The sequence below is a fragment of the Gopherus flavomarginatus genome, chromosome 17 (genome assembly GCF_025201925.1).
Source record: "Gopherus flavomarginatus isolate rGopFla2 chromosome 17, rGopFla2.mat.asm, whole genome shotgun sequence".
In the NCBI taxonomy this organism is placed as follows: domain Eukaryota; kingdom Metazoa; phylum Chordata; order Testudines; family Testudinidae; genus Gopherus; species Gopherus flavomarginatus.
This window is the reverse complement of record NC_066633.1, coordinates 26,451,822-26,478,811: the sequence shown is the minus strand read 5'-3', so window position 1 is coordinate 26,478,811 and position 26,990 is coordinate 26,451,822. Positions and strand designations below refer to the sequence as shown.

The window sequence follows — 26,990 nt, the reverse complement described above, 5'->3', positions numbered from 1 at the left end:
CACCAACTCCCCCTCAGAAAAATAATCCCTACCTGAGCTGGCTGCACTGCAGCCATTTCTCTCCTCTGTCCCATGGGAGGATGGGATGAGCTGGAGAAAAACATGGAAGCCATTCTGCAGCCCTGGCAGGGCGAGAAGGGCAGTTGTGGAGGTTACAGAACAGGCTTTAGGTAATTTCACATCACAATTCTCCCAGGCCCTCTCCCTCCAGACAGACATCCTAGACTCTGCCGTGTTGGGAACATACTTGATCTCTTTATTACAGTGTAGACCTGGCCCCTCCTGTCAGGCTAAGCCCACAGAGACATTTTTAACCTCCCTTGTCCTTCCCCTCATCCCATAACAAAGTCTCTGAACACAAGGCTAGAAAAGAGCAGAACCAAAGGAGTCACTCTGGGGGATTCCCTCGGACACTGACCCCACAGCAGTCACACCCCAACAGGGGGAATATGGAGTCAGGAACTGGCTTTTCCTCTGTCTGAGCCTTTTTCTGTTCATTGGAAAGTGATTCTCCCCAGCGATGCTGCAATACATGCGCTTGGTGGACTACAGAGCTGGAAATCTCTCCCCCAACTCATTTCTCCCACTGCCCCTTTCCGTCTCTCCTTCCCCTGTCCTCTCTCCCTGGCCCCTCTGGCTGGGAACGTCCCATTCCTGGGGGCTTTGCCCTCTCATGGCTGGATTTTCTCCTGGCAATTGCTAATGGGAGGAGAAATGAGGAACGACTGTTTGTGCAGAGTCACTTTCTTGCCAGACCCCAGCACTTTCCCTGAGGTCTTTCAGTTACCTGGAGTCTGTGGTAGAATTTGTATTAACAGGGCCCAGGTCTCCCACAAGGGGCTAGTACGAGCTGGAGAGAGTCATCACGTTGGCTGGGCAGAAAAGAAGCTTTAATTAAAGTCACTTCCCAGCACAGAACCCCACTGGGGGAGCAGCAGCTGCCAAGCCTGGTCTCCCAGATCACAATGGAGGCTGCAGCGTCTGACCCAGGAAGCTGAACCCCAATATCCTAAGCAGAGAGGGACAGAGCATCTGAGCAGCTTCCCTCCTTTAGCTCTCTGGGGAGAGCAGCTAATGGGAGCCCCTCCTCACAGGGAGAATTGCTGATCTCATTTGACCCACTGTCCATCTGGAGTCACTCCTTGTCTTTCCATGCAGTGACTCTGGAGTAACAACGGTCTCAATGACACCGGATTTCAGAAAGAATGAGTCCAGAACGCTGTGGAAGAGACCATCGTGTGGCAGTGCTGACTCCCTTCCCACCTCCCTCACCCCCCAGATCCAGGACAAGGACTTGCGGGGGGTGGGACACGAATGTTCCCTAGTTTTCAAGAGGGGAGGGAAGAAAAATCTGTGATCTCCCCTGTCAGTGTTTGACAAGTGGATAGGGGAGGGGGTCCTCGGGGCTCACCGGCTCTCCCCCTCCCCCCATGTCCGGGCTGCACCGACACTTTCCCCTGCCCCTTTCCCAGGTCCCCCCGGAACACCCCGCCGGCCCCACGCAGGGACCCCAGTGCGGCCAGTCCCCCGCGGACACTGGGGCAGAGTCACCGCCTGGCTCCGCCCCCGCAGAGGGGGCGGAGCCGGGCCGGGCACCGTGGGGGGAGTGGGGGTAATGAAGGGCTCTCCCGCCGCGATCTGCGCATGCCCAGCGCTCCAACGGCACAAACCCTTCTCCGCCCGGGAGCAGCTCCAACGGCCCCGCAGGGGCCAGACAAAATCGCACCGACCCCCGCGCATTCCCCCTCCGTCTCCGTCTCCCTAGCTGACATCACTTCCGCTCCACGGAGAGTCCGGAACTACATCTCCCAGCCTGCCCCGGGGGCGCATCCGTCCTCTCCAGCCCAGCTAAGGGCGGGGTTCAGCAGCTGAAACTGCGCATGCTCCATGCGAGCCCCGGTGGGGGGGGAGGATAAAGCTGCTGCTGCCGCTTCAGTGTGAGCTGCTGAGTGAGAGACCCCGGGGGGGGGCGGGAAAGTGACTCGGCCCCGGGGAACCTGGGAGAAGCCTCGGCCCCGCCTCGGCCCCGGGAGCTGCAGCAGGATCCGCCCGGGCCCCGCTGGGATGGGAGGCGGAGCCTGGGGCCGGGGGGGTCCCTGTGGGGGGTGTCGGGCGGGGAGCGGAGAAGCCGGAGTTGCCGGGGGGACGGTCGGTGGGATGGGGGGGGGGGAGTTGAATTATCTCTGGGCAGCCAGGACATTCCCGGGGGGGGGGAGGGGGAGTTAATTGGAAAAGTCAGTGGGTTGAGATGCCCGTTCCCTGCCAGGGCGGGGAAGGGAGGGGCACGTGTCCCCCATGGGACTGCCCGGACTCCGGTTTCCCAATGCCAGTTACTGCCCCTAACTACCAGCACAGATGTCCCCAGCCACCAGTTTCCATTCACCCGCCCATCCCTCACTGCTGCCCCCTTCCCTCATCCAGGGGCCTTCCAGCTCCTCCACCCCCCTTTGCCTTCTTAAAAGAGCTCCTCAAAGGGCTCCCTGCTGCCCATGTGAATGGTGGGGGTGGCAGGAGCCATCACTTTCTTTATATGTATTGGATAGTAATATAAAATCCAGTCCAACAGTCCCCCTTTTCCCTCTAGTTATTTAACAGCAATATAAAATCCCCTCAGATCTTGGTGGTGTTTATAGAACATTACGGTTCAAAGGGACCTCAGGAGGTATCTAGTCCAACCCCCTGCTCAAAGCAGGACCAATCCCCAACTAAATCCTCCAGCAGATCCCTAAATGGCCCCCTCAAGGATTGAGCTCACAACCCTGGGTTTAGCAGACCAATGCTCAAACCACTGCACTATCCTTCCTTCATCTTATCAGTTGCATAGTTTCTGACATGTATTCTCTGCAAATCTCAAAGATTGATAAAAAAATATCCTAAGCCCCACTTTTTCTCTAATTGTCTATTTCTAGTTGACTATGGCCTGAGATTTTTCCCTGTCTCTCTAATTATAAAATACTAAGAAAATCTCAAATTTACACCTTTTCTCAGGTTTCTGAACATGGATATAAAATGTTGGCAAATGTTGCCCATTTTCTTGCTATTCAGTTATCAAATATTGATGGGAAACACTCAGATTTTACCTCTTCTCAACAACTGATATAAAATCCCTCTGATGTTTCACTTTCTTCTCTAAACCTATTTAATACCCATCAAATCCAGAGGCCTCCCCCTGTTTGGGGGATCAGTGGTTCCCAGCTGGTAACAGGAGAGTTGGCTGGACCCTTTTCTTTTCTCCAGCTGGCACTGGGTGAGGAGGTCACTGTGAGTGCAGCATGGGTCCAGAAGTATCCCAAACCCCATGGCAAAGGGTCTGTGTGGGGGGTTGATTCCCGCAGTGCTAAGATGTAGCTAGTAACAGGGCATGGACCTTTCTTGCCCTCCAGGCCTTCCATTCTCCTGTTAAAGAAGCACCCCCCAGGGATCCCTCTGCTTGTGTGACTGGCCAGCAGGGGGCAGTAATAACTTTCTATCCACTTAGCAGACACAGTGAGGTAACACTGTTGCTGTGGTAGGGGATGGGGTGTCTGTGGGGAGATTGCAGCTGAAGCTGAAGGGGCTTTGTGGGAGGGGGAGGCCTTTGGGTGACTGGGCAGGGGGTACCCTAATCAAATTGGTGGGTTCTGGAGGTTCGGGGGGGGGGGGAGTTCTGATGTGCCCAGCCCTGAGGCTATAGGTCCTGGAGGTGGGTATCGCTGGGGACTTGTTGGTGCAGAACAGTGAGGGTGGGCGTCTCCTGGGGAGGTGGGGCAGGGGGTTAGAGGGAGCCTGGTGTTGTGCCAGGGGCTCAGTCATGCCCAATGCACAGAACTGGGTGGGGGAGTCCCAGGCGCTAGGTCGGGATGCAGGCAAGCAGAGGGAGAGGTCCTGTTGTAAAGCATCAGGGGGTCCTAGGCAAACTGCATGGCAGATCCTGCTGGAGGACAGGTGAGGGTCGTAGGCAGGCAGTAGGGGAATCCTGGGCAGGCAGTGAGGGACTGAATTCCTAGTGAGGGGGTCCCCTGGGGGCGTAGTCCCTGGCTGTTGGGGGCTCTTGGTAGGGGAACCTTTTAGGATTCCCAGGCTGCCAGTGATGGTCTGGTGGCGGTTCTCTGGCCAGTGGGGTGCTGAGGGGTATCTGGAGTCCCTGTTGAGGGTTTTTAGGGGTTGGATCCCAGGGAATATCTGGTGGGACCCTTACTGCAGGGTCTGGGCTCTGGGTACTGGGGGTGTCTGGGGGTCCCTGGATGGAGGCTCTGGGGGTTGCTACTAACCATGCTTCTTCTCTCTGATCAGCTTGTGCCAGTATCCTGGCTCCAAGCACTGCCCAGCATTCCCCAGCCACGCCCAGTCACCATGATAACTTTCTATCCACTTATCAAATATCTTGAAAACTCCAGGACCTTCCAGTTCCATTGGGAAAATTTGTGCCCCGAGTCCTTATACTAGATCTGATGGGTGAGGCAGGTGGGAAGGGGGCTAGAAATGCCACACGATGGCCTCTTCCACAGCGTTCTGGACTCATTCTTTCTGAAATCTGGTTTCATTGAGACCAATGTTAATCCAGAGTTCACTGCATGGAAAGAGAAGGAGTGACTGCAGATGCACAGTGGGTAAATGAGCTCTGCAATTCTCCCTATGAGGAGGGGCTCTCATTAGCTGATCTCTCCAGAGAGCTAAAGGAGGGAGCTGCTCAAACGCTCTGTCCCTCTCTGCTCAGGATATTGGGGTTCAGCTTCCTGGGTCAGATGCTGCAGCCTCCATTGTGATCTGGGAGACCAGGCTTAGCAGCTGTTGCTCCCCCAGTGGGGCTTTGTGCTGGGGGTGACCTTAATTAAAGCTTTTTCTCTGCCCAGACCAGGGGATGACTTTCTTGAGCTGGTACTAGCCCCTTGGGGCAGCCCTGGGCCCTGTTAATGCAAATTCTGAGCCAGAGTCTCCAGGTAACTGAAAGACCTTAGGGAAAGTGCTGGGTACTGGCAAGAAAGTAACTGCACAAACAGCCCCTCGTCATTTCTCCTCCCATTAGCAACTGCCAGGAGAAAGTCCAGCCATGGGAGAGCAAAGCCCCCAGGAATGGGACTTTCCCAGCCAGAGGAGCAGGGAGAGAGGACAGGGGAAGGAGAGACCGAAAGGGGCAGTGGGAGAAATGAGTGAAGGGAGAGATTTCCAGCTCTCTAGTCCACCCAGACACAGGTATTGCAGCATCCCTGGGCAGAACCACTTTCCAGTGAACAAGAAAGGGCTCAGACAGAGGAAAAGCCAGGTCCTGACTCCATATTCCCCTTGCTGGCGTGTGACTGCCATGGGGTCAGTGTCTGAAGGAATCCCCCACAGTGACTCCTTTGGTTCTGCTCTTTTCTAGCCTTGTGTTCAGAGACTTTGTTAGGGGGTGAGGGGAGGGAGACGGGAGGTTAAAAATGTGTCTGTGGGCTTAGCCTGACAGGAGGGGCCAGGTCTACACTGTAATAAAGAGATCAAGCATGTTCCCAGCACAGCAGAGTCTAGGATGTCTGTCTGGAAGGAAAGGGCCTGGGGAAATTGTGATGTGAAATAAACTAAAGCCTGTTCTGAAACCTCCACAACTGCTCTTCTCGCCCTGCCAGGGCTGCAGAATGACGTCCATGTTTTTCTCCAGCTCATCCCATCCTCCCATGACACGGGGAAGAGAAATGGCTGCAGTGGAGCCAGCCCAGGTAGGGATTATTTTTTTGAGTGGGGGTTGATGGGTTCCTACAGGAAGGAAAGGGGCAGCAAATACACCGGAGATGGGAAGGTTTGCACAGTCTGGTTTGGAGGTTGGTGCGGGGCAGGAAATGCACAGGGTGGAGAAAGGGAGGGCAGGGGGTGACAAACCTGCTGGGAGTTGTTTAATAAGTGGCCTAGATTCAAGGAACAGACCCATAAGGTTCGGAGGTGGAAATGCTCTAGTTTGTGGAGCAGAAAATAACCCAACTACATGGGGCTGGGAAAACTGACTAGACTCATAGTGCTGGAGCCTGACCTGACTAACCAGTGGCTGCTGTGAGATATGAAGGAGATACCCACCAGTGAGGGTTAGGGGAGATTCCCCTCCCTTCATATCCAGTTCCTCACAATGAGGAGGCTGTTGGGCTTCCTAGCAGAGATCTCTGTGTGGTCCCTGCTAGGGCCTCCCTCTCCTCTATCAGTCTGTGGCTAGTAGGTATGTGATGGATCTGCTGGGAGAGATAAGGGACTCTCTCTTTGTCCCCTCACTCTGATGTTTCCTGGATGCTCTGGGCAGGGTGGAGGTGGGACTTTGTTGACTGCAATCCACCTAGGGCTACCCTTTGATGGGCTGTGAATGGGGCAGCAGGTATTGAGTGTTGGACTCTTGCTCTTTCAGGGGCCGGTAACCTTCGAGGAGGTGGCTGTGTATTTCACCAGGGAGGAGTGGGCTCTGCTGGTCCCCACTCAAAGAGCCCTCTACTGGGATGTCATGCAGGAGAACTATGAGAATGTGACCTCACTGGGTAAGGGTTCCTGTCCCCTCGGTTCTTGGAAGTGGAAATGGAGAGTTAAGGTTTATGCCAGCCCCACAATGCCACCTCTGCTCTGCCCAGTTTCAGCATCACCCCAATATGCCAGTGACACACACACGACCACAGACCCTCCCCTGCTGCAGAATACTTTGGAACAGAGCACAGGAGCCATATCACACAGTGTCAAATATCTCCTGTTTGCTCAAGTAAAACTGAGGGTTAAGTGCAGCATAATCAACAGAAGCTTCCTAGGGGTCACCAGATGAAATTAATAGGCAGCAGGTTTAAAGAAAATAAAAAGAAGTTGTTCTTCACGCAGCGCACAGTCAAGTTGTGGAACTCCTTACCTGAGGAGGTTGTGAAGGCTAGGACTGTAACAGCTTTTAAAAGAGAACTGGATAAATTAATGGAGGTTAAGTCCATCAATGGCTATTAGCCAGGATGGGTAAGGAATGGTGTCCCTAGCCTCTGTTTGTCAGAGGATGGAGATGGATGGCAGGAGAGAGATCACTTGATCATTGCCTGTTAGGTTCACTCCCTCGGGGGCACCTGGCATTGGCCACTGTCGGTAGAGAGGATACTGGGCTAGATGGGCCTTTGGATCTGACCCAGTATGGCCGTTCTTATTTTATGTATGTATGTGTGCATTTGGTGCAAGGAGCTCCTGGCCCTCGGAGACTGTGTGGAGGCTTTGGAGGCCAAGGTGTTGGAAACTGGGGGAGCTAAGGGAGGCAGAGAAGTATGTTGATGAGGCTTTTCGGGACACATTAGAATTGTCCAAACTCTGGTCAGACAGCCCCCCGCACTATTGAGGAGGATGAAAGGCCCAGGGAATGAGAGCAGTCAACAGGAGCAGAGGGAAAGCTTCTCATAGTTGGGAGCCTCCTTCCAGATAGTGTTGGGGTAACCTCTTGCACTGAGGTTACTTCACCGGGGTGGGAACTCCAGTCATTAAGAAAAGGCAGCTGTTAGTGGGAGATTTGATCATTAGAAACAGGGATATCTGGGTTTGTGATGACCGGGAGAACTGTATGGTGACTTGCCTGCCTGGTGCGAAGGTTGCGAATTTCTCAAGGCATCTAGATAGATTTATGTGTAGTGCTGGGGAGGAGCCAGTGGTCATGGTACATGTAGATACCAATGACATAGGGAAGGGTAGGTGAGACCTCCTGGAGGCCAAATTTAGTCCGCTAGGAAAGAGACTGAAATCCAGGACGTTTATGATGGCATTCTCAGAAATGCTTCCAGTTCCACATAAAGGGCCAAGTAGGCAGGCAGAGCTTCAGAGTCTCAATGCATGGATGAGATGATGGTGTAGAGAGATGGGATTTAGATTTATTAGGAACTGGGGAAACTTTGGGGATGGGGGAGCCTATACAGGAAGGATGGGCTCCACCTAAACCAAAGTGGATCCAGACTGCTGGCACTTAACATTAAAAAGGTTGCAGAGCAGTTTTTAAACTAAGAGATGGGGGAAAGCCAATGGCTGCAGAGGAGCCCGTGGATCAGACAGAGACTTCTCTTAGAGGAGAGTGTAATGATAGAGATTTTTCTAGTTTTAGTCAGGAAGAGAGGCTTTAAGAGGATAAAGTAGGGGCCAGATCAGACGAGAAACATTCACACACAAAAGAATCTAACACATCAGAAAAGGGCAGACAAATAAACAGGGAAAAGTTTTTAAAGTGCTTGTACACAAATGCTAGAACTGTAAATCATAAGATGGGTGAATTAGAGTGCCTGGTGTTAAAAGAGACTGTTGACATAATAGGCATCACAGAAACCTGGTGGAGTGAGGACAATCAAAAGGACAATCATTCCAGGGTACAAAATATATCAGAAGGACAGAGCAGGTCATACTCGGGAGGTGGGGAGGGGAGTGGCAGTGTATGTTAAAGAAAATGTAGACTCAAATGAAGTAAAAATCTTAAATGAAATCGCATGTTCCATAGAATCTCTATGGATAGTAATTCCATGCTCTAATAAGAATATAACAATAAGGATCTATTATCGACCACCTATTAAAAGACAGTGATAGTGAGGATGAAATGTGAAGGGAGATTAGAGAGGCTGTCAAAATAAAGAACTCCATAATAGTGGGAGATTTCAGTTATCCCCATATTGACTGAGTCCATGTCAGCTCAGGACAAAATGCAGAGACAAAATTTCTCGATACTTGAAATGACTGTTTCTTGGAGCAGCTGGTACAAGAACCCGCAAGGGGAGAAGCAACTCTCCATTTAGTCCTGAGTGGAGCGCAGGATCTTGTCCAAGAGGTAACTATAACAGGACCGCTTGGAAATAGTGATCATAATCTAACAAAATTTAACATACCTGTGGTGGTAAGGACAGCTCAACACTGTGGCATTTAATTTCAGAAAGGAGAACTGTGCAAAAATGATGGGGTTAGTTCAACAGAAATTAAAAGGTACAGTGACTAGAGTAGCAAAGAATCCTGTGGCACCTTCTAGACTAACAGACGTTTTGGAGCATGAGCTTTCGTGGGTGAATACCCACTTCTTCAGATGCCTAGGGTGAAATCTCTGCAAGCTGCATAGACGCTTTTCAAAGACACAATATTAGAGGCTCAACTTAAATGTATACCCCAAATTAAAAAACACAGCAAAAGAACTAAAAAGAGCCACTGTGGCTTGGCTTAACCATGTAAAAGAAGCAGTGAGAGATAAAATGGCATCTTTTAAAAACTGGAAGTCAAATCCTAGTGAGGTGTATATAGAAGGGAGCATAAGTACTGCCAAATTAAGTGTAATAATGTAATAGGAAAAGCCAAAAAGAAGTTTGAGGAACAGCTAGCCAAAACCTCAGAAGGTAATAACAAAATGTTTTTTAAGTACATCAAAAGCAGGAAGCTTGCTAAACAACCAGTGGGGCCCCTGGACAATTGAGATACAAAAGGAGTCCTTAAAGACGATAAAGTCATTGCGGAGAAACTAAATGCATTCTTTGCTTCAGTCTTCACGGCTGAGAAGGTTAGGGAGATTCCCAAACCTTTTTTGGGTGACAAATCTGAGGAATTGCCACAGATTGAAGTGTCACTAGAGGAGGTTTTGGAACTAATTGATAAACTTAAGTGTAAGAAGTCACCGGAACCAGATGGTATTTACTCAAGAGTTCTGAAGGAACTCAAATGTGAAATTGGGGACTATTAGCTGTGGTTTGTAACCTGTCCTTTAAATCGGCTTCTGTACCCAATGACTGGAAGATTGCTAATGTAACGCCAATATTTCAAAAGGGCTCTAGAGGCGATCCTGGCAATTACAGACCGGTAAGTCTAACGTCTGTGCCAGGCAAATTAGTAGAAAGAGTAGAAAAGAATAAAATTGTCAGGCACATAGAAGAACAGAAATTATTGGGCAAAAGTCAACATGGTTTCTGTAAAGGGAAATCATGTCTTACTAATCTATTAGAGTTCTTTGAAGGTGTCATGAAACATGTGGACAAGGGAGATCCAGTGGACATAGTGTACTTAGATTTCCAGAAAACCTTTGACAAGGTCTCTCACCAAAGGCTCTTACATAAATTAAGTTATCATGGGATAAGAGGGAAGATCTCGTCATGAATTGAGAACTAAGTAAAAGACAGGGAACAAAGGGTAGGAATAAATGGTAAATTTTCCGAATAAAGAGGAGTAACTAGTGGTGTTCCCCAAGGGTCAGTCCTAGGACCAATCCTATTCAACTTATTCATAAATGATCTGGAGAAAGGGGTAAACAGTGAGGTGGCAAAGTTTGCAAATGATACTAAACTACTCAAGATAGTTAAGACCAAAGCAGACTGTGAAGAACTTCAAAAAGATCTCACAAAACTAAGTGATTGGGCAACAGAATGGCAAATGAAATTTCATGTGGATAAATGTAAAGTAATGCACATTGGAAAAAATAACCCCAAGTATATATACAATATGACAGGGGCTAATTTAGCTACAACTAATCAGGAAAAAGATCTTTTTGTCATTGTGTATAGTGATCTGAAGACATCCAGCAGTGTGCAGCGGAAGTCAAAAAGCAAAGAGGATATTAGGAATTATTTTATAAGGGATAGACAATAATACAGAGAATATCTTATTGCCCTTATATAAATCAATGGAAATGACTAATTTAGACTCCATCATTTAATATGTTTATTTGGGATTATGTTTTCCAATGGGCTGCACTATGTGCTACCCTGACATCTAGTCTTGCTGATATCCTGCATTCAGTAATATCCCTGCCCTTCCTGTTCCCTTTCTCCACTGAGCCCCACTCTTATGTTTCCAGCTTCCCTGGGACTCTCTTTGTCTCTCTCTCTCTTTGTCTCTGGACCTGTCTGTCAGCAAGAAGCAGAGCCAGGGAGACTTGCCTTCTGTCTGGAGACTTCGATTTTTTGGGACGTGGATTTACTTTCTATGTGTTTTAGGAGACTTTGAAATTGAGTGTCTGTGACATTAAGCACAGTACAATCTGGACTGTTGAACAGCTGTGTCCCCTCAGTTCCCCAGGCTGGGGTGCCTTTTACACTGCTTTACTGTGAGAGCAGCCACTCCTGGGCAGTTAACACGCACTCTCCAGCATGTATCTCGCTCCCAGCTTCACAGTATTGGGTGCTGCTAGTCAGTGACTCCTGAATGACAGTACCCACAGGAGAACCCCAGAAAATTCTCTGCTCCCAGACTTCCCCCAGAAATGTGCATCTTGTCCTGTCTAGCATGCTACTGAACAATGGGAGCTCATATGAAATCTGTTATTTCATCAATGGAAAGTGACATGCATCAGTGGTGTTATTCCAAATGGAGTTTTCAACGCGCTTTAATCCAACCACACTGGTTAGATAAAACAATAAACTAAGACTGTTCACTACTGAAAAAAAAAAGACTTTCAGTGACTACAAGTAATGAGGCAAAAAAGTCAGACTTGTTTACAAAAGAAATGCGAGAGAAAACACAAACTAATGTTTAACTTAACAAGCTAAACTGGATGTAAAACAAATGTTTCTCTCACCATGTGCTGAGACAGGCTGGCTTTCCTTTCAGCCAGGAATCCCTCTAACCTGTCACTGCTGCCCACATTCAGTTCTTCAGGAATTATCATGAGCGGAGGGAAGGGGGAGAGGGTGTCTCATGCATTTTCCTCACCTCTTTTTTATAATTCAGTCCTTTGTACTAGAAAGAAATTCAGTTCTCAGCTGAGTCATGGAGACAGGCTGTCGTAGATAAGAGCTTCAAGTGGTCCCTGTGATGGAATATAAATGTCTTCTTCACACCTTCCCCCTCCTGGAGAATGGCTGTTTGACCAGCTGTTTGCCTTGCTGTCTCTGAGGAACTTAGGGTTAGGGTTGCAACTTTTTCAGTAATATCATACCGTTAAAATCTCATCACTTTACATACAATGTTGCTACACATTTTAAGGAGGATATTCAGTAGATTGTCTTTTCAAATGTTACCTCACAAGCCATACAGTGATAAATGAAGGGAAGGGGAGGGATCTCCCTTTTATAAACACCCAGCCAGCTAGATTGCTGTAAAATCCCTTGTTGGTGTGACTTCTCTGCTTGCTTTACTTGTAAAGGGTTAACAAACCCACAGGTAAAAGAAAAGGAGTGGGCACCTGACCAAAGAGCCAGTGGAAAGGCTAGAACTTTTTTAAATGGGACAATAACTTTCCCTTTGTCTATTGTTCTCCGGAGAAGGCGACACGGAAGTAGCAATGCTGTGTATGGCTTGAAGCAGGTTTGAAAATTCATCTTCCATACCTAGAAGAAATGATTTGGACAGGGAATGTTTAGACAGACACAATCAGGTTTATATTTTTGATTTTGGATTTTGGAGCTCCTCTGTGCTATCCCAGATGCTTTTGTTTGCTTCTAAGCTTTAAGCTGAACCCCCAGGAAAGCTATTTTGGGTGCTTACAAAAATTGTTTCTTTTAAGATCTAGCCAAAGCCTAAGTTCCAGATGTATTGTTTTCCTTTTCAATTTTAATAAAATTTACCTCTTTTAAGAACAGGATTGGATTTTGGTGTCCTAAGAGGTTTGTGCATGTTGTTGATTATCTAGTAGCCACAACTAATTTCCTGTTTTCTTTCTCAGCTCTTTCCCGAAGGGAGGTGAAAGGGCTTGAGGGTACCCCAGAGGGAAGAATTCTCAAGTGCTCCTTCCTAGGTCCAAGGGTTTGGGGTTTTTTTGCATTTGGGTGGTGGCAGCATTTACCAAACCAAGGTCAGAAAAAGCTGTAACTTTGGGGGTTTAATACAAGCCTAGAGTTGAACAAATTAATTTTTAGAATCCTGTCGGGCTCCCACTTTCTGCACTCGGAGTGACAGAGTGGAGATTCAGCCCTGACACATACTATGAACAAAATTGATCCTAATATTCTAGAAGAGTGAACATAGGGGCAGAGACTTGCACAGTGTCTGTCTCTGTGTTCCCAACATATCTGTGGGTATTTCAGTCCCTCACAAGCAAGATGTTTGGCATCTTCAAACACCTGGGGAACCGGTCCTGGTAACTCACTGGTTTATTAAGTGACACTGTATGGAATTGAGAGACACTTATATTATTATTTTATTATAAATACCAATATGATGAAATTGCAATGAATCGTGCTAGATACACCATGTAAGGTGTCAATGAAAATGTTATGATTTTCCTCATTTGTTAATCTGTTTCTATCTTTGTATTGTGAGTTACAGATCTGCAGGGTATATCTGTATTCCAGACTTGTGTAGTGTTTCTGAGTGACACCCCCAGACATATTGGCATCAGCAGTGCCCAGCCTGTTCGATGGCCTATCCGGGGTCATCAGCTGTACAATGAACCCATTGAAAGGATCAAGGGGATACACCTATTGAGTCAGCAAGACACGCAGGGGTATGCCTGTGTACTGAGACCTCCAAGGCTTTTCCATGCCATGTGCTGTGAAGCCTGTGTTTTGGACACAGAAAGTAGAAGCCACTTGGCAAAAGGAATATAAAGGGTAGCTGCATCAGCTCATTTTGTCTTCAATCCCTCTTCCTACCTCTGGAGCAATTTCTCTACACACTGAACCCTGGAACAAAGGACTGAATGATGTGGATGTGTACCAGAGAGCCTTTCAGACCAGAAACTCACTCATCTGGGGGGAGGGATAGCTCTGTGGTTTGAGCATTGGCCTGCTAAACCCAAAGTTGTGAGATCAATCCTGAGGGTACCACTTAGGGAGCTGGGGCAAAAATTGGTCCTGTTAGTGAAGGCAGGGGGCTGGACTCCATGACCTTTCAAGGTCCTTTTCAGTCTAGGAGATTGATATATCTCCAATTGTTACCTTTTTTACCAATACTGCCAAGAACCAGATATATAGATTTCTGAATGTATCTGACTGTTTTTCCCATTTTAACAACTTCCTTTTTCTTTCCTTCTTTTATAATAAACCTTTAGTATAGATGCTTTCTTTGCTTATAAACTTTAGTTTAGACGCTAAGGGTTGGCTGACATCATAGTATTCTGAGTAAGATCCAAACCTATACAGACCTGGTAATGTGGCTGACTCTGAGGTCAGAGGAACACTTGTTTATGTGAGCAGAGTTTTTAAATGACCTCTCACTGTGCCGGACCTAGGTGCTGACTGGGAGTCAGAGAACTGCAGTAAAGGGGGCCATGTCATGTCTTTTTTCAGTTTCTCGATAACCACTGTGGGGGATCAGAAGCACAGTTGGTGAATGACTGGTGAATTTAACTTCCGTGTTAACCCCCAGTTTTGGGAGCATCTGCTCTCCCTTTTTCAGCCTGCCCTGATCTTGGCATTTTCAGTGTGGACTGCCCCAGACACACTGGGTCACACTAAGCACTGAAGTTAAATTAATAGTGTTTTTTATGACACAGTCATATGAAATCAGCTGAACTCCTTTGTTTCTTTCATCTGAGTAGGGTTTCCAGTTTCCAAACCTCCTATAATCTCCCAGCTGGAACAAGGGGAAGAGCCCTGGGTCCCAGACCTCCAGGGTTCAGAGGAAAGAGAGATCCAGAGAGTTCCCTGCACAGCTGAGGAAAGATTAAACCAACTCAGAATCTGTAAGTGCCTGAAGGCAACATCTCAGTTCCCCTACAATGCCCTTGGAAGGTTTCTCAGTTCATTATTGTCCCTAGCAGAGGTCATATCCTCAGGGTAAATATAGCTCATGGCTTCCTGTAGAACCTAGCAGACACCAGGCAGTAGCTTCCTCCTTTCCCTCTGTGAATTTGGATGGAGTGTGAGGGCCGAATTGATCCTCTCCTCTCTCCTGTTTAGGAGAAGAGTTTGGCGGAGTTCAGTTCTTGTTTTTATTTACCTCTCTCAAGCACTTGTTTTGTTTTGGCCTTCCCCTCTCTATCCCTGTCTGAGGTTTCTGTCTCTTGTCACAGCAGGTGATGCAATGGCATGTGAGAAAGAGGAGCAGAATTCTCAGCAGGAAAATGTGAGCCAGTGGATAAACAAAGAGAATTATCGCAAAGCTCGAAAAGGAATGTGTCCAGGAGTCATGAGCAGGGAAAATGCTGTGAGATCAGCACAGACCAGAAAGAGAGCAAGGAAACCAGCCAGAGGAGAAAAGGGGTAATTTATTTCCTGTCGGGGAACTCGGAAGAGCATCAAGGAAACACAACACAGCAGGAAATCCTCATGGGAAAGAGGAAAAATACATGCACTGAGTGTGGGAAAACCTTCGCTTGCAGCTCAGCCCTTTCTAAACATCAGAGAATCCACACAGGGGAGAGGCCCTATGAATGCCATGAGTGTGGGAAAAGCTTCACTAGCAGCTCAACCTTTCTCAACATCAGAGAATCCACACCGGGGAGAGGCCCTATGTATGCAGTGCTTGTGGGAAAAGCTTCAATTGCAATTCAAGCCTTATTACCCATCTCAGAATCCACACAGGGAGACGCCCTATGAATGCAGTGAGTGTGGGAAAAGCTTCACTCACAGCTTTCACCTTACCAGACATCAGAGAATCCACACAGGGGAGAAGGCCCTATGAATGCCGTGAGTGTGAGAAAAAGCTTCACTAGCAGCTCAAACCTTTCTCAACATCAGAGAATCCACACAGGGGAGAGGCCCTTTGAATGTTGTGAGTGTGGGAAAAAGCTTCACTCACAACTCTCACCTTACCTAGGCATCAGAGAATCCACACAGGAGAGAGGCCCTATGTATGCCAATGAGTGTGGGAAACCTTCACTCTCAGCTCACATCTTCTTACCCATCTCAGAATCCACACAGGGGAGAGGCCGTATGTATGCAGTGAGTGTGGGAAAAACTTCCTCACTGCCAGCAGCTTAATAGACATCAGAGAATCCACACAGGAGAGCGGCCCTATGTATGCATGTGAGTGTGGGAAAACCTTCAATCACAGCTCAAACCTTCTTACCCATCTCAGGAATCCACACAGGGGAGAGGCCCTATAAATGCCAGTGATTGTGGGAAAAAATTCCTTCACCGCCAGCAGCTTATTAGCCATCAGAGAATCCACACAGGTATGAGACCCAATGGAAGCAGTGAGTGTGGGAAAACCTTGTCTTGCCACTGAGCCCATGTGAGCCCTCAGAGTATCTGCAAGGGGGATCAACACCATAAAACCCTCTAGGGGCTATCAATACTTTAATACTTTCCTGATTTCCACATAGTAACTTGTAAAAGCTGTTGAAGCACCGATATCCCTCAGCTTGTCCGGATGAGTGAGTGGCCCATTTTTGCATTTTGCAGTTTGACTTCTTTGAGGTGGATTCATTTGTCCTTGCTATCAACTCCATTCTCCCATGAGTAATTCTAAGTGTGCCCTTCCTATCAGGAACCAGAGAGTATCACATTTATACCATTCCTCCTATTGCAAAGTTCTTGTTAGAGTCACCAGTGATACAGATTGTATCATTGCCAATTGTTCTCATGTTGTGCTGAAGAGCAGCTATAATGGGAACTTTTCATATTAGATTTAAATGAAGAGGAGCAGGGGCAGGAAAAAAGTGTCATTTCAGGCCTCTGTGGTACTGGAAGGAGATGTAAAAAGCGACAGAGTCCTGTGGCAGCTTACAGACTAAAATACATATTGGAGCATAAGCAGTATACAAAAACTTGTAGAAGAACACTTCAATCTCCCTGGACGCACAAGAGCAAGACTTAAAAGTAGCCATCCTGCAGCAAAAATACTTCAGGGCCAGACTTCAACGAGAAACTGCTGAGCTTCAGTTCATTTGGAAATTTGACACTACCAGCTCAGGATTAAACAGACTGTGAATGGCTAGCCAGCTACAGAAGCAGTTTCTCCTCCGTTGCTGTTCACCACCTCAGCTGCTAGAAGAGGGCCCCCATCCTCCCTGATTTAACTAACCTTGTTATCTCTAGCCTGATTCTTGCTTGCATATTTATACCCGCCTCTGGAAATTTCCACTACTTGCATCTGACAAAGTGGGATTCACCCACGAAAGATTATGCACCAATATGACTGTTAGTCTACAAGGTGCTACAGGACTCTTTGTCACGTTTTACAGATCCAAACTAACACAGCTACCCCTCTGATACTTGGAAGGAGATGGGGTGACTCAGAGATTCCCTCCCTCCCCATCATGGCAGAACTGTTACATTTTGTCTGAGCCAGGCAGAGTTTATCGTCATCACAATTCTACCCCTCCACTTCTCAAAAGTATCATGGATGAAGTGTTCTCAGTTGTCTGTGCTTTGACTTATTTAATCCTATACCGGAGTTGCTAATGACTGGAGATGAAAGTATCAAAGACCAAGAAGGGGAATTCAAATGGATCCTAAATGCCGTGTGATCATTTCGAGTTTAAATCTCAGGTTCCATCTATTGGTCAAAGCCAATTCTGGCAGGTGGCTGCTTTTTCCTCATTATGGGAATGCTAGGATAACATAACTGACTATTGAGACAGTGCTCAATGAAATCTGTTTGAATGGATCAGAGGAGAATGTGATGGGGAGAATCTCTTGTCCTGATTCTAAATAATTAGATGTAACCTGCTCTGGAATTTCAATTTACACTTTAATTGTCATGTATTCTCTCTCTCTCTGTGATCTGGATTTCTATCTTTCTTGATGGCTATGTGGTCACACAATTAGATATTAGTTTCAGCTCAGATTTATTGAGAATTTAAGACAAATGACCATTTGCTGAAGTCATCATTTCTCACTTCAGCTTTGCTTTTTCCCCATCCTTCCATGATGATATGGAGAAAGTTCAAGGGCAGTTCTGTCAATAGGAGAGAACTTTCCAATTACTGGCCATGCTAACAAAGACACAGCAGTGAGTTAAAGTCTCCACTTGGAAATAGTGAACAACAGCAGACCCCGACTAACTGAAGGAAGTGCATATGACCACAGTGTAGTTCAATGTTTAAATCAATATTGTCTCAGGATGGCTATGTTGGCAGACGAAGGCCTCCTGCTGATGTAGCACTATCTACACTGGGGATTAGAGATGTGTAACTACGTTGCTAAGCTGTGTTGATTTTTCACACCCCTGAGCAATAATTATACCGATAAATGTCTTTAGTGTGACCAGACAGTTTTCTCTTGTGTTTTTCTGCATTGGTAGCACTTCTCCCCTAACTGTCTACTACTTTGAAAGATTTAAAGGTGAAAGAGAGGTATTTTCCTCATGATGCTAACATTCCCACATAGGAGACCCCTTCCACCAACACGCATGGCAGAAGAACCGGAGAGATATGAACTCACAGAGGCGTTGGGACAAGCCACACCTTGAGCTAAGGTCGGTTGTTGGCAATGGGGATTAAAAGATAACTACACATATGTGACCAGAATTTGTGATCTTTGAATATATTAGTGTTACTAGTGAAAATGAAATAATAGGTGATGTTATTGGTTAAGAAGGTAAGAGGACTAATTGTTTGATCTGAATTATTTTGAAAAAATGAAAGTTGTCTTGTTTTTTTTCTTTTTTTAGTTGTACGGAAATGATGGTTAATCTTGAAAAGTTAATTTGATTTAATTATTACCACCCTGTAGGTGTAAGGAGTTCTGGTAGAAAACCTCACTCCAAAGGTTGCGGGGGGAGAATAGGTGTTAGAAAGAGTGTAGAAGAGAAATATTGGGTCAGTACAGATTTTATTGTTTTGGTATTTCAAATAGACCAGTATTTTGCTTAGCTTCAAGTCAATTTCTATTAGGAGGAAAATTGCTCAAGGAGACAAGTTGTATAAGTTTTTAGCTCACTTACATCTGTAAGCATCACTGACTTTCCCACTTCTCTAATTTGCAAAGGAAAAGCCTGACATCTGTCATAGGATGTGTCCAGCAGGTAGGAAAGCTGCAGTTGTCCAACCATCAATAGCAAGGAAAAGGCAGAAGTCCATTGCCTTTCATATCTAAAGCCATCTAGAGGCTAGTTACACTAAAGAGCTATGTTGACATGGCGCATATCTCTCAGGGGCGTGAAAAATCCACTCACTGAGAGAAGTAGTTAATGTGACCTAAGCCCCAGTGTAAACAGGTTATGTTGTCAGAAGAATATTTCCAGTGTTTGAAGGGTAGACATAGCCTTAGACAGACTGATCCCCTCTGGGAAGCGAGTCATGACATCAATTCCAGTTTGACCCATCTCCTATATATGAGAAGCTGCTAGTATGGAGGCTGAGCCAGCTGTCCGTTCACCTGGTTCAGCTGAGGGAAAAGCTCTATTACCCGTAGTCCAAAAACAGAGAGAAATGTTGAGTTCCAACCATTGTCATTTTAGTATTTTATTGTTCCTTTCTCTATTTTTGTATTGCCTTTCTGTCTATCAGAGTGTGACTGTATAGCTCAGTGCATGTGTGATAAATGCTCTTTGGTGCCATTTGGCAGAGAGGTCAAAGTAATTCACAAAAAACTCCTGCCTCAGACCTGACAGACTCACCCTAATGTTCTGATTTTTATGATATTTATCCAGGAAGCATAGCAGTGAGATCTCTACTGAAAGCTTGTAGATTGTTACCCCTGATCACTGCAAGAGGTGTGTATGAGTCCTATTGAAGGAGTCATGTAGTATATGGAACATTATGCCATATGGTATTGTCATGAAAGTGATCAATCCAATCAAAGTTCTTGTTGGGAATGGCCTGTTCAAGTGGGAGGGAATTGTCATCCATCCCTTGCTAGCCAGTTATGAGATATGTTTGCTGAATTGTCACCTTTGCACCAGCCCAGAAAAGCCAATGGAAAACTATCAAGACAAATTATAGACATCGAAACCCTGTGGAAGTGTAAACGACAATGGACAATGAGGGAATGGTCCTTTCTGTGAATATACACAAAAGACTGATTCATTTTATAACAGGGTGGAGAGAAACACTGGGTCCATTCACCAAGGAGATCACTAATGACCAGTGGTGCTTCAAGAAAGGCAGAGCCTTGGCTCCTGGGGACTATCACTGCAATAGACTGTTACCTCAGACTTCAATCTACTTAGGTAGGAAAGGTAACTATTAAAAAGTGTAGGTTGCATTTTTTGATTTTGTTTTGTTGGTAACAGTTGGTTTCCATCATTCACGTTTGTTTGTTTAAATCTCTGTCCCTTGTTAATAAATTCCCTTTGTTCAATAACTGTGCTCAAGTGCTATGTGTGATCCAGTAGCAGTGGGCTACAGTAAAACTGGTAAGCTGGGATGTACCATTGCTTCGGGCAAGAGGATCTGGGATTTTTCTGAGCCCTGGTCTACTCTAGGGAAGGGAATCAATCTAAGTTATGCAACTTCAGCTACATGAATAACGTAGCTGAAGTCGATGTACTTAGATCGACTTACCATGGTGTCTTCATCGCAGTGAGTCGACTGCTGCAGCTCCCCGTAGACTCTGCCTGCGCCTCTCACCGAGCTGGAGTACAGTGGTTGACAGAAGAGTACTCGAGGATCGATTACTGCATCTACACTAGACGCGATATATCGACCCCCAGCTGGATCGATCGCTACCCGCCGATTTGGCACATAGTATAGACATACCCTGAGTATCTGGTGGGTGGGGGGGACACATTGAAGGAACTCGGGGTTAAGGTGCCTTTATTGTCAACTGTCAAGGTTGCTGTAGCTCAGAGGAGGGTGCTTGCACTGCCTGACAGGCTGGTGAGTTTGGTCACTAACATCCAGCTGCCAAATGCAAAAGTCCTCTTCCTTGTGGCAGGTGGTCACAAGGAGACTCACGGCCCTTAGCACCCTGGGAAGGGTCCAATGTGCATCTATGTTGATCCACACAGGGAAAGCTCCCTATAGCATAAAACTCTGCCCTATGAAATCATGGAACATGTGCTCTTCGCTCTGTGAAAGCACACAAAGAATCCAAGCACTGGAGTGTAGGGTTTGGGTCCAGAGGGACCTAGACAAATTGGAGGATTGGCCAAAAGAAATCTGATGAGGTTCAACAAGGACAAGTGCAGATTCCTACACTTAGGATGAAAGAGTCCCATGCACCGCTACAGGCTGGGGACACTGGCTAAGTGGCAGTTCTGCAGAAAAGGACCTGGGGATTACCGTGGACAAGAAGCTGGATATGAGTCAATAATGTGCCCTTGTTGCCAGGAAGGTTAACAGCATATTGGGCACATTAGTAGGAATGTTGGCAGCAGATCGAGGGAAGTGATTATTGCTTCTATGTGGCCATATGTGCCACATAGGAGTACTGCATCCAGTTTTGGGCCCCTGCTACAGAAAGGATGTGGACAAATTGGAGAGTGTTCAGCGGAGGGCAACAAAAATTATTAGGAGAGCTAGGCATATGATTTATGAAGAGAAGGTGAGGAACTAGAGTTATTTAGTCTGCAGAAGAGAAGAGTGAGGGGGATTTGATAGCAGCCTTCAACTACCTGAAGGAGGTTCCAAAGAGGATGGAGCTCAGCTGATCTCAGTGGTGGCAGATGACAGAACAAGGAGCAATGGTCTCAAGTTGCAGGGGGGAGGTCTAGGTTGATATAGGAAAAACTTTTTCACTAGGAGGGTGGTGAAGCACTGGAATGGGTTCCCTAGGGAGGTGGTACAATCGCCATCCTTAGAGGTTTGTCAGGCCTGGCTTGACAGAGGGGGCTGCATTCCTGTGCCAAACAGTCACTAGAAGGAGGCAGACAAAAGCCTTTAAGATGAGGTGTCCATACTGTCAAAATCCTCTCCCTCCTTCAGCTCACTGGCAGCCTGAATTTCTTCCTTATCCTACCAGAGTCTTGTCTGGACTCAGCACTATCCAGCCCCTCTGTATGTAGTGGGCAAAAACCACAAACGTTGTCTTTAAAACAAGCTGTCCCCTTCCTCCTTAGGGAAGATTTTTCTATGATTGAAGTTGAGCTTCAGTTCCCCTCTTGTAGGAGCAGGTTGAGGTGCAGAGCCAGCTCCCATGAGATCTGTTTTCACCTTTGCCCCCTAACTCTGCTCCCAGCTGTCAGCAGCTTCCAGCCCATCCACCCTGCTTACTAGCTCCATGGTCATGTGTAACCCCCTTTGCCAGCACACGTAGCCTGCAGGAAAGCTGCTCCTGCCAGCTGGGGTGGTGCTATAGTGGTGAGCATAGCTGCCTTCCAAACAGTTGACCTGGCTTCAATTCCCAGCCAATGCAATAATGGCTTTTCTCTTTTGTTGGTTCCTTGTCTAGAAGTGGTTTAATTTCAGTCACATTGTGTTACAATCACATTATCAATAAAATGAAACAATAAATGTGTCAAAGCCCAGCAGGTCACACAGGAGGGAGGAATACAAGGGGCTGAAATGTGTCATCTGAGAAAACAGAACACTTGGAAACCTGCATCTCCCATCCCCTGGCCTTCTGTGTTATGATTCCAGCTGTGTGCAATGTTTGTATCATGTTCCTGCATGATGGGGAAATAAAGTTTTGAGTCAGTTTTTGCTCCTACAGATTCCTTTACTGTTACAATTATATTGATATGAACAAAAGGGAAGCAAAAAAACAAAAACAAAAAAAAAACCCACCCAAATTGCAATACAGTTAGGGAAAGAGAATATCGGGGTAAGCTGAACATTTCATAATAAAAATGAATACTAAAATGGGAGCCGGGGGAGAGAGATCAGGTATGTGGAGACCCCTTGATATTTGAAACCTACAACTCCCCAGTTTTCTGAACACCTGTGATGAGCAAGATCGAGTTGGGACATCTTCAATCATTTATTGTCGTTTCGTTCTCTGTGTTCTGTCTCTTTCTCTCCCCCCCATTATTCTTCTCCAATGTCTCTGCCTTTCTCCTCTACTCCCTCTCCCCCTGCCTTTCCCAGGAACTCACACTCTACAGCATTTAGGAAAAGCCAGTTTTCATAGATTCATAGACTCTAGGACTGGAAGGGACCTCGAGAGGTCATCGAGTCCAGTCCCCTTGCCCTCATGGCAGGACCAAATACTGTCTAGACCATCCCTGATAGATAGTTAAATATTTTACTGGCTGCAGCCACAAGCGAGAAAACTTACACTTCTGGTTCAAAGTCAGTGCACACACACAAGAATCAAAGGGCTTTTAATTCCTTAGGTTCTGCCACCATATGCTGCTTCTATTTCATTTCAATCTTATCCCAAGATTTCTCATTGTGCACAGCAACATTAGACCCTTGGGAGAGAGTGGAGCAGAGGCTGCATTAATTTAACCTACAAAAACCAAAGAAATAGAAATGTAGATTAGATTAGAATAGAAATGTACTCTCCAGGTTCCTCCAGCCCAGGGGTTGGCAACCTTTCAGAAGTGGTGTGCCAAGTCTTCATTTATTCACTCTAATGTAAGGTTTTGTGTGCCGGTAATACATTTTAATGTTTTTTGGAAGGTCTCTCTCTACAAGTCTGTATATTATATAACTAAAGTAGTGTATTGTAAAATAAACAAGGTTTTCAAAATGTTTAAGAAGCTTCATTTAAAATTAAATTAAAATGTTGATCTTACACCGCTGGCCCGCTCAGCCTGCTGCTGGTCTGGGGTTCTGTTCATCTAGGCTGGCAGTGGGCTGAGGGGCCTGCGGCCAGGACCCCAGCTAGGAAGGGTCTGTCAGCCAGAACCCCACACCGCAGCGGGCTGTGCGGGCTGGCAGCCAGGACCCCAGACTCAGCCCACTGCCGCTCAGGGGTTCCATCCGCTGGCTCCTGCCAGCCAGGATCCCGGCTGCCGGACCCGCTCAGCCTGCTGCCGGTCTGGGGTCCCGGCCCTGCCCACATACAGTGGGTACCTACCTTCTCCTGGTTCTGGCCCATTCTCTTCCTCTCTCTGCACTGAGCTGAGGGTGGGAGTGGACCGAAAAAAGGGCTGGGATGAAGGGTCTGGCCGGAGCTAGAATGAGGGAGGAGGCTCAGGGTTGGGGCAGAAGGTTTGGGTATGGGGGCACTTACCTGGTCATCTCCCATTTGGCGTGAGGGGTGCAGGAGCTCCCATTTGGTGCTCAGGGTGGGGATGGGGATGTGCAGGGTGCATGGGATGTGGGGAGGCTGGGGATATGGGGGGTGCCAGAGTCAGGGCTGGGGACATGGGGGAGTAGAGTGGTGAAGGAGTCAACAGAGGGCTGGATGGTACAGGGATCAGGGCAGGGGCCTGAGAGGTGTGTGGGGGGGTCAGGGCTCTGGGCAGAGGGCTGAGTGACTGCCTCCCCCAGAACCCACATCCCCCCTCTTCTTGTCCCGACTACCCCTTCCTGGGACCCCACTCCCTATCTAAGCCTCCCTGCCCCATGTCCCCTGACTGCTCCCCTAGGACCCTACCCCCTACCTGTCCCCTGACTGCCCCAACCCTTATCCACCCCCCTACACCCAGACAGAACCTCCCGGACTCCCATGCCTACTGACAGGACCCCCAGAACTCTGGACCCATACACCCCGCCGCTCTCTGCCTGCCACAACCACTCTCCACACCCCTACCTCCTGACAGCCCCCCCAAACTCCCGACTCATCCAACCCCTCCCAGCTCCTTGTTCCCTGACCCCCCCCCCAGAGACCCCTAACTGTGCCCCCAGGACCCTCCTTGCTCCCTGTTCCCTGACTGCCTTGTCTCCTATCCACCCCCTAACAGACCCCCAGACTCCCATGCCTCATCCACTCCTCCCGCTCCCTGACTGCCCCCTCCAGAGACCCCCACCCCAACCACCCTCTCCAGGATCCCACACCCCCATCCAACCCACCCTGCTCCCTGTCCCCTGATTGCCCTCCCCGCTTACCCCAACGCCCCCCCAAACCTGGACCCCTTACCGCTCATTTGGAGCCCTGCCGCTGCGCGTGCAGCCCTGCCCCTCAAAGTGGTGGGCGCAAGGTAGCAGGGTGCCGGATGAGCGGGGAGTGTCTTTCACTCCTCGCAGAGCCAAATGCTGCCCCACAGGAGTGCGGAGCCCTGGCCCCCAGAGTGCAGCGCACGCGGCGGCAGGGCTCTGGTGGAAGGCAGCGGAGGGGCCAGCAGGTTGCCGCGCCAGCAGGATTTTTAATGACACACCGGAGTCCCGGCAGGCCCCAGCGTGCCATTAAAAATTGGCTCACGTGCCACCTTTGGCACGCGTGCCATAGGATGCCAACCCCTGCTCCAGCCCAACCTTCTGCTGATGCACGTCAGTGCACGGCTATGAAGGGTTTGAAGCTTTCATTGCTTAAGTTCCAGGACACTGAGGGATTTCAGCTCCCCTTTGTCCAGAGGAAACCTTCACCCCACTAACAACCAGGTTCTTGTCCATGGGATCACTGTAGGGGTCTGGGTCCCTGTTTGTCTATTCTCGCTACCTAGGAGAAGCCAGGGCGCCTCTACAGAAATCCATGGCACACCCACATCTTGAATACTGCATGCAGATGTAGTCACCCCACCTGATACAAGATATATTGTAATTGGAAAAGCTTCAGAAAAGGGCAACAAAAATGATTAGGGGTATGGAGCAGCTTTCATATGAAGAGTGATTAATAAGATAGACTTTTCAGCTTGGAAAAGAGATGATAGAGGTCTATAAAACAATGATTGGGTTGGAGGAAAGTAAATAAGGAAGTGTTATTTACTCCTCTAGACACAAGAACTAGGGGTCACCAAATGAAATGAAGAGGCAGCAGGTTTAAACTAACAAAAGGAAATATTTTCTCTCACAATAACACGCAGTGGAACCCTGGGGCACCTAGGATCGGCCACTGTAAGAAGACAGGCTACTAGGCTGGATGGACCTTTGATCTGACCTATTGTGGCCATTCTTATGTTGTGTACTTATGAACTGGGGTATATGAGCAGCCAGGGCCCTCTGTGGAGCTGCCCTTCTCCTTCTGTGCTCTCATGTTTCATTGACTCCAGCCTTTTTTTCTATTCATCATCAGCATCATTGTAAACAAGCTGCCTCACCTCCTGTCCTTCAAGACCAGTGTCCCCTGTCTTTGTGTAAATCACTGACCTCCTCTCAGCACTGACTGCTCCTCCAGGTCCTTGTCCTCCCTCTGTGCTGATGGGACCCTTCTCTCCAGTCCTTCCTCATCAAGCAGCTCAGTGGATGGGAATCTTAGAGTCACCATGGTGCTTTAGGAGCAGAAACCCCACAGAGCTTCCATTTGATTGGCACTTTGCCCTCACTGCTCAGGAGAATTTGCTGGGCCACATGTCAGCTGGGCATGAGCAAAGCAGCAGGGCTGAAAGGCAAATGTGGGGATGAACCCAGGGCCTTATACATGCAAAGCAGGCACTGTACCACTGAGCCACATCCCAAACAGACCTTCTTTGCTGACTGTTACACTCAGAGCTGCCTCTTTCCAACCATCCAGTGGCTTATAAGCTTGTTGCTGTTCTTAGGGGTCACTTTGCAGCAGGCCAGATTGATGTGTGGGCAGAGAGAGTGTGTGGCGCCCTGGACTCAAGGTTAGCTCAAAAAAAAAGAAAAGAAAAAGGCAGGGAAAAACTGCTGGCTGGGAGCTAAATATGCAGGACAATGGGTTGGGATTTTTCTACGCTCAGATTTGTTTATGTAAATTGGCAGTCTCCCAAATGATGGTCTGTTCCTTCCCTCAAAATGCCGGCTAACCTCTCCTTTTGAATTTAAGCTCCATGAAAGGAAAAAAAAGAATAACGAGGAAGAAACCATAAAAGCTAATGGATGTAGTTGAGAAAGGACTTGGAGTGATAAAAGACCAAGGAGAGAAAGCAGCACTGTTTCTGAACCAGGGACCTTTTGCGTGTAAGGAAATGTGATAACCACTACACTACAGAAACCAGCTCCTGTCAAACCTGGAGCCCTTTTCCTAAGGCTTTCTCAGTAACCTGCTACACCAGCTGATTCCCTTTGAGAACAGGGAAACAAGGGCATCAAGAACTATGTTTTTTGGATGAGCCAGAAAAGGGAGCAGCATTGTCCCCCTCGGGTAGCCCCCTGTTCAATTCCAGGTCAGAAACAAAACTCTTCTGCAATTAAATGAAGACTCTAAAGTTTCATAAAAGCAAAGACGCTAAACACAATAGTGGTGGGAAATATGATGTATCTGAGGAAATGGCTTGGAATGACGAATGACGAAAATTGATCGGTCGAAAGAACAGGCCTTGTTTTCCCCCTGGTTGGAACTTCTCTCACAACTACATGGAATAGAAAAGCTAAGCAA

The 26,990-nt window shown here is 47.6% G+C and overlaps 4 protein-coding genes across 11 annotated transcripts in view; 2 read left to right on the top strand and 2 right to left on the bottom strand.

Moving 5' to 3' along the window:
• The window catches only part of LOC127036049 (zinc finger protein 383-like), a 103,137-nt gene that overhangs the window by 12,732 nt on the left and 63,415 nt on the right, over positions 1-26,990 (bottom strand). The gene's annotated exons all lie outside the window — the stretch shown is intronic.
• LOC127036047 (zinc finger protein 436-like) overlaps positions 1-26,990 on the top strand; it is a 122,310-nt gene that overhangs the window by 65,607 nt on the left and 29,713 nt on the right. The window lies entirely within an intron of this gene.
• The window catches only part of LOC127036073 (zinc finger protein 621-like), a 45,038-nt gene that overhangs the window by 6,900 nt on the left and 11,148 nt on the right, over positions 1-26,990 (bottom strand). The window contains exons 1-2 of one of the 4 annotated variants that reach the window (XR_007770002.1): positions 1,667-1,933; positions 33-872 (exon numbers count right to left, since the gene is read on the bottom strand). Coding sequence is in view for 3 of the 4 variants with exons in the window: in XM_050926580.1 (XP_050782537.1) it covers positions 1,671-1,772 (102 nt within the window). In the remaining variant the exon portion in view is untranslated. Of the gene's footprint in view, positions 1-32; positions 873-1,666; positions 1,934-26,990 lie in introns of those variants that run through there. The other 3 variants (XM_050926581.1, XM_050926582.1, XM_050926580.1) reach the window with 3 other exon arrangements.
• LOC127036077 (zinc finger protein 2-like) lies at positions 3,090-19,462 on the top strand. 2 transcript variants are annotated; one of them, XM_050926589.1, is made up of 5 exons: positions 3,095-3,491; positions 5,583-5,672; positions 6,344-6,470; positions 14,375-14,518; positions 19,375-19,462. In XM_050926589.1, coding segments are annotated over exons 2-5 (354 nt in total). In that variant the 5' UTR covers positions 3,095-3,491; positions 5,583-5,591; the 3' UTR covers positions 19,377-19,462. The 2 variants fall into 2 exon arrangements, with proteins under 2 accessions (XP_050782547.1, XP_050782546.1); XM_050926590.1 differs by lacking the exon at positions 14,375-14,518 and having other exon boundaries at positions 3,090-3,491.

What these genes read in the sequence shown, in the direction of transcription:
- LOC127036077 (XM_050926589.1), top strand. Translation starts at nt 5,592, where the DNA reads ATGACGTCCATGTTTTTCTCCAGCTCATCCCATCCTCCCATGACACGG. An exon ending in CTGCAGTGGAGCCAGCCCAG is followed by an intron (nt 5,673 to 6,343) that starts GTAGGGATTATT and finishes TTGCTCTTTCAG; the next exon opens with GGGCCGGTAACCTTCGAGGA. An exon ending in TGAGAATGTGACCTCACTGG is followed by an intron (nt 6,471 to 14,374) that starts GTAAGGGTTCCT and finishes TCATCTGAGTAG; the next exon opens with GGTTTCCAGTTTCCAAACCT.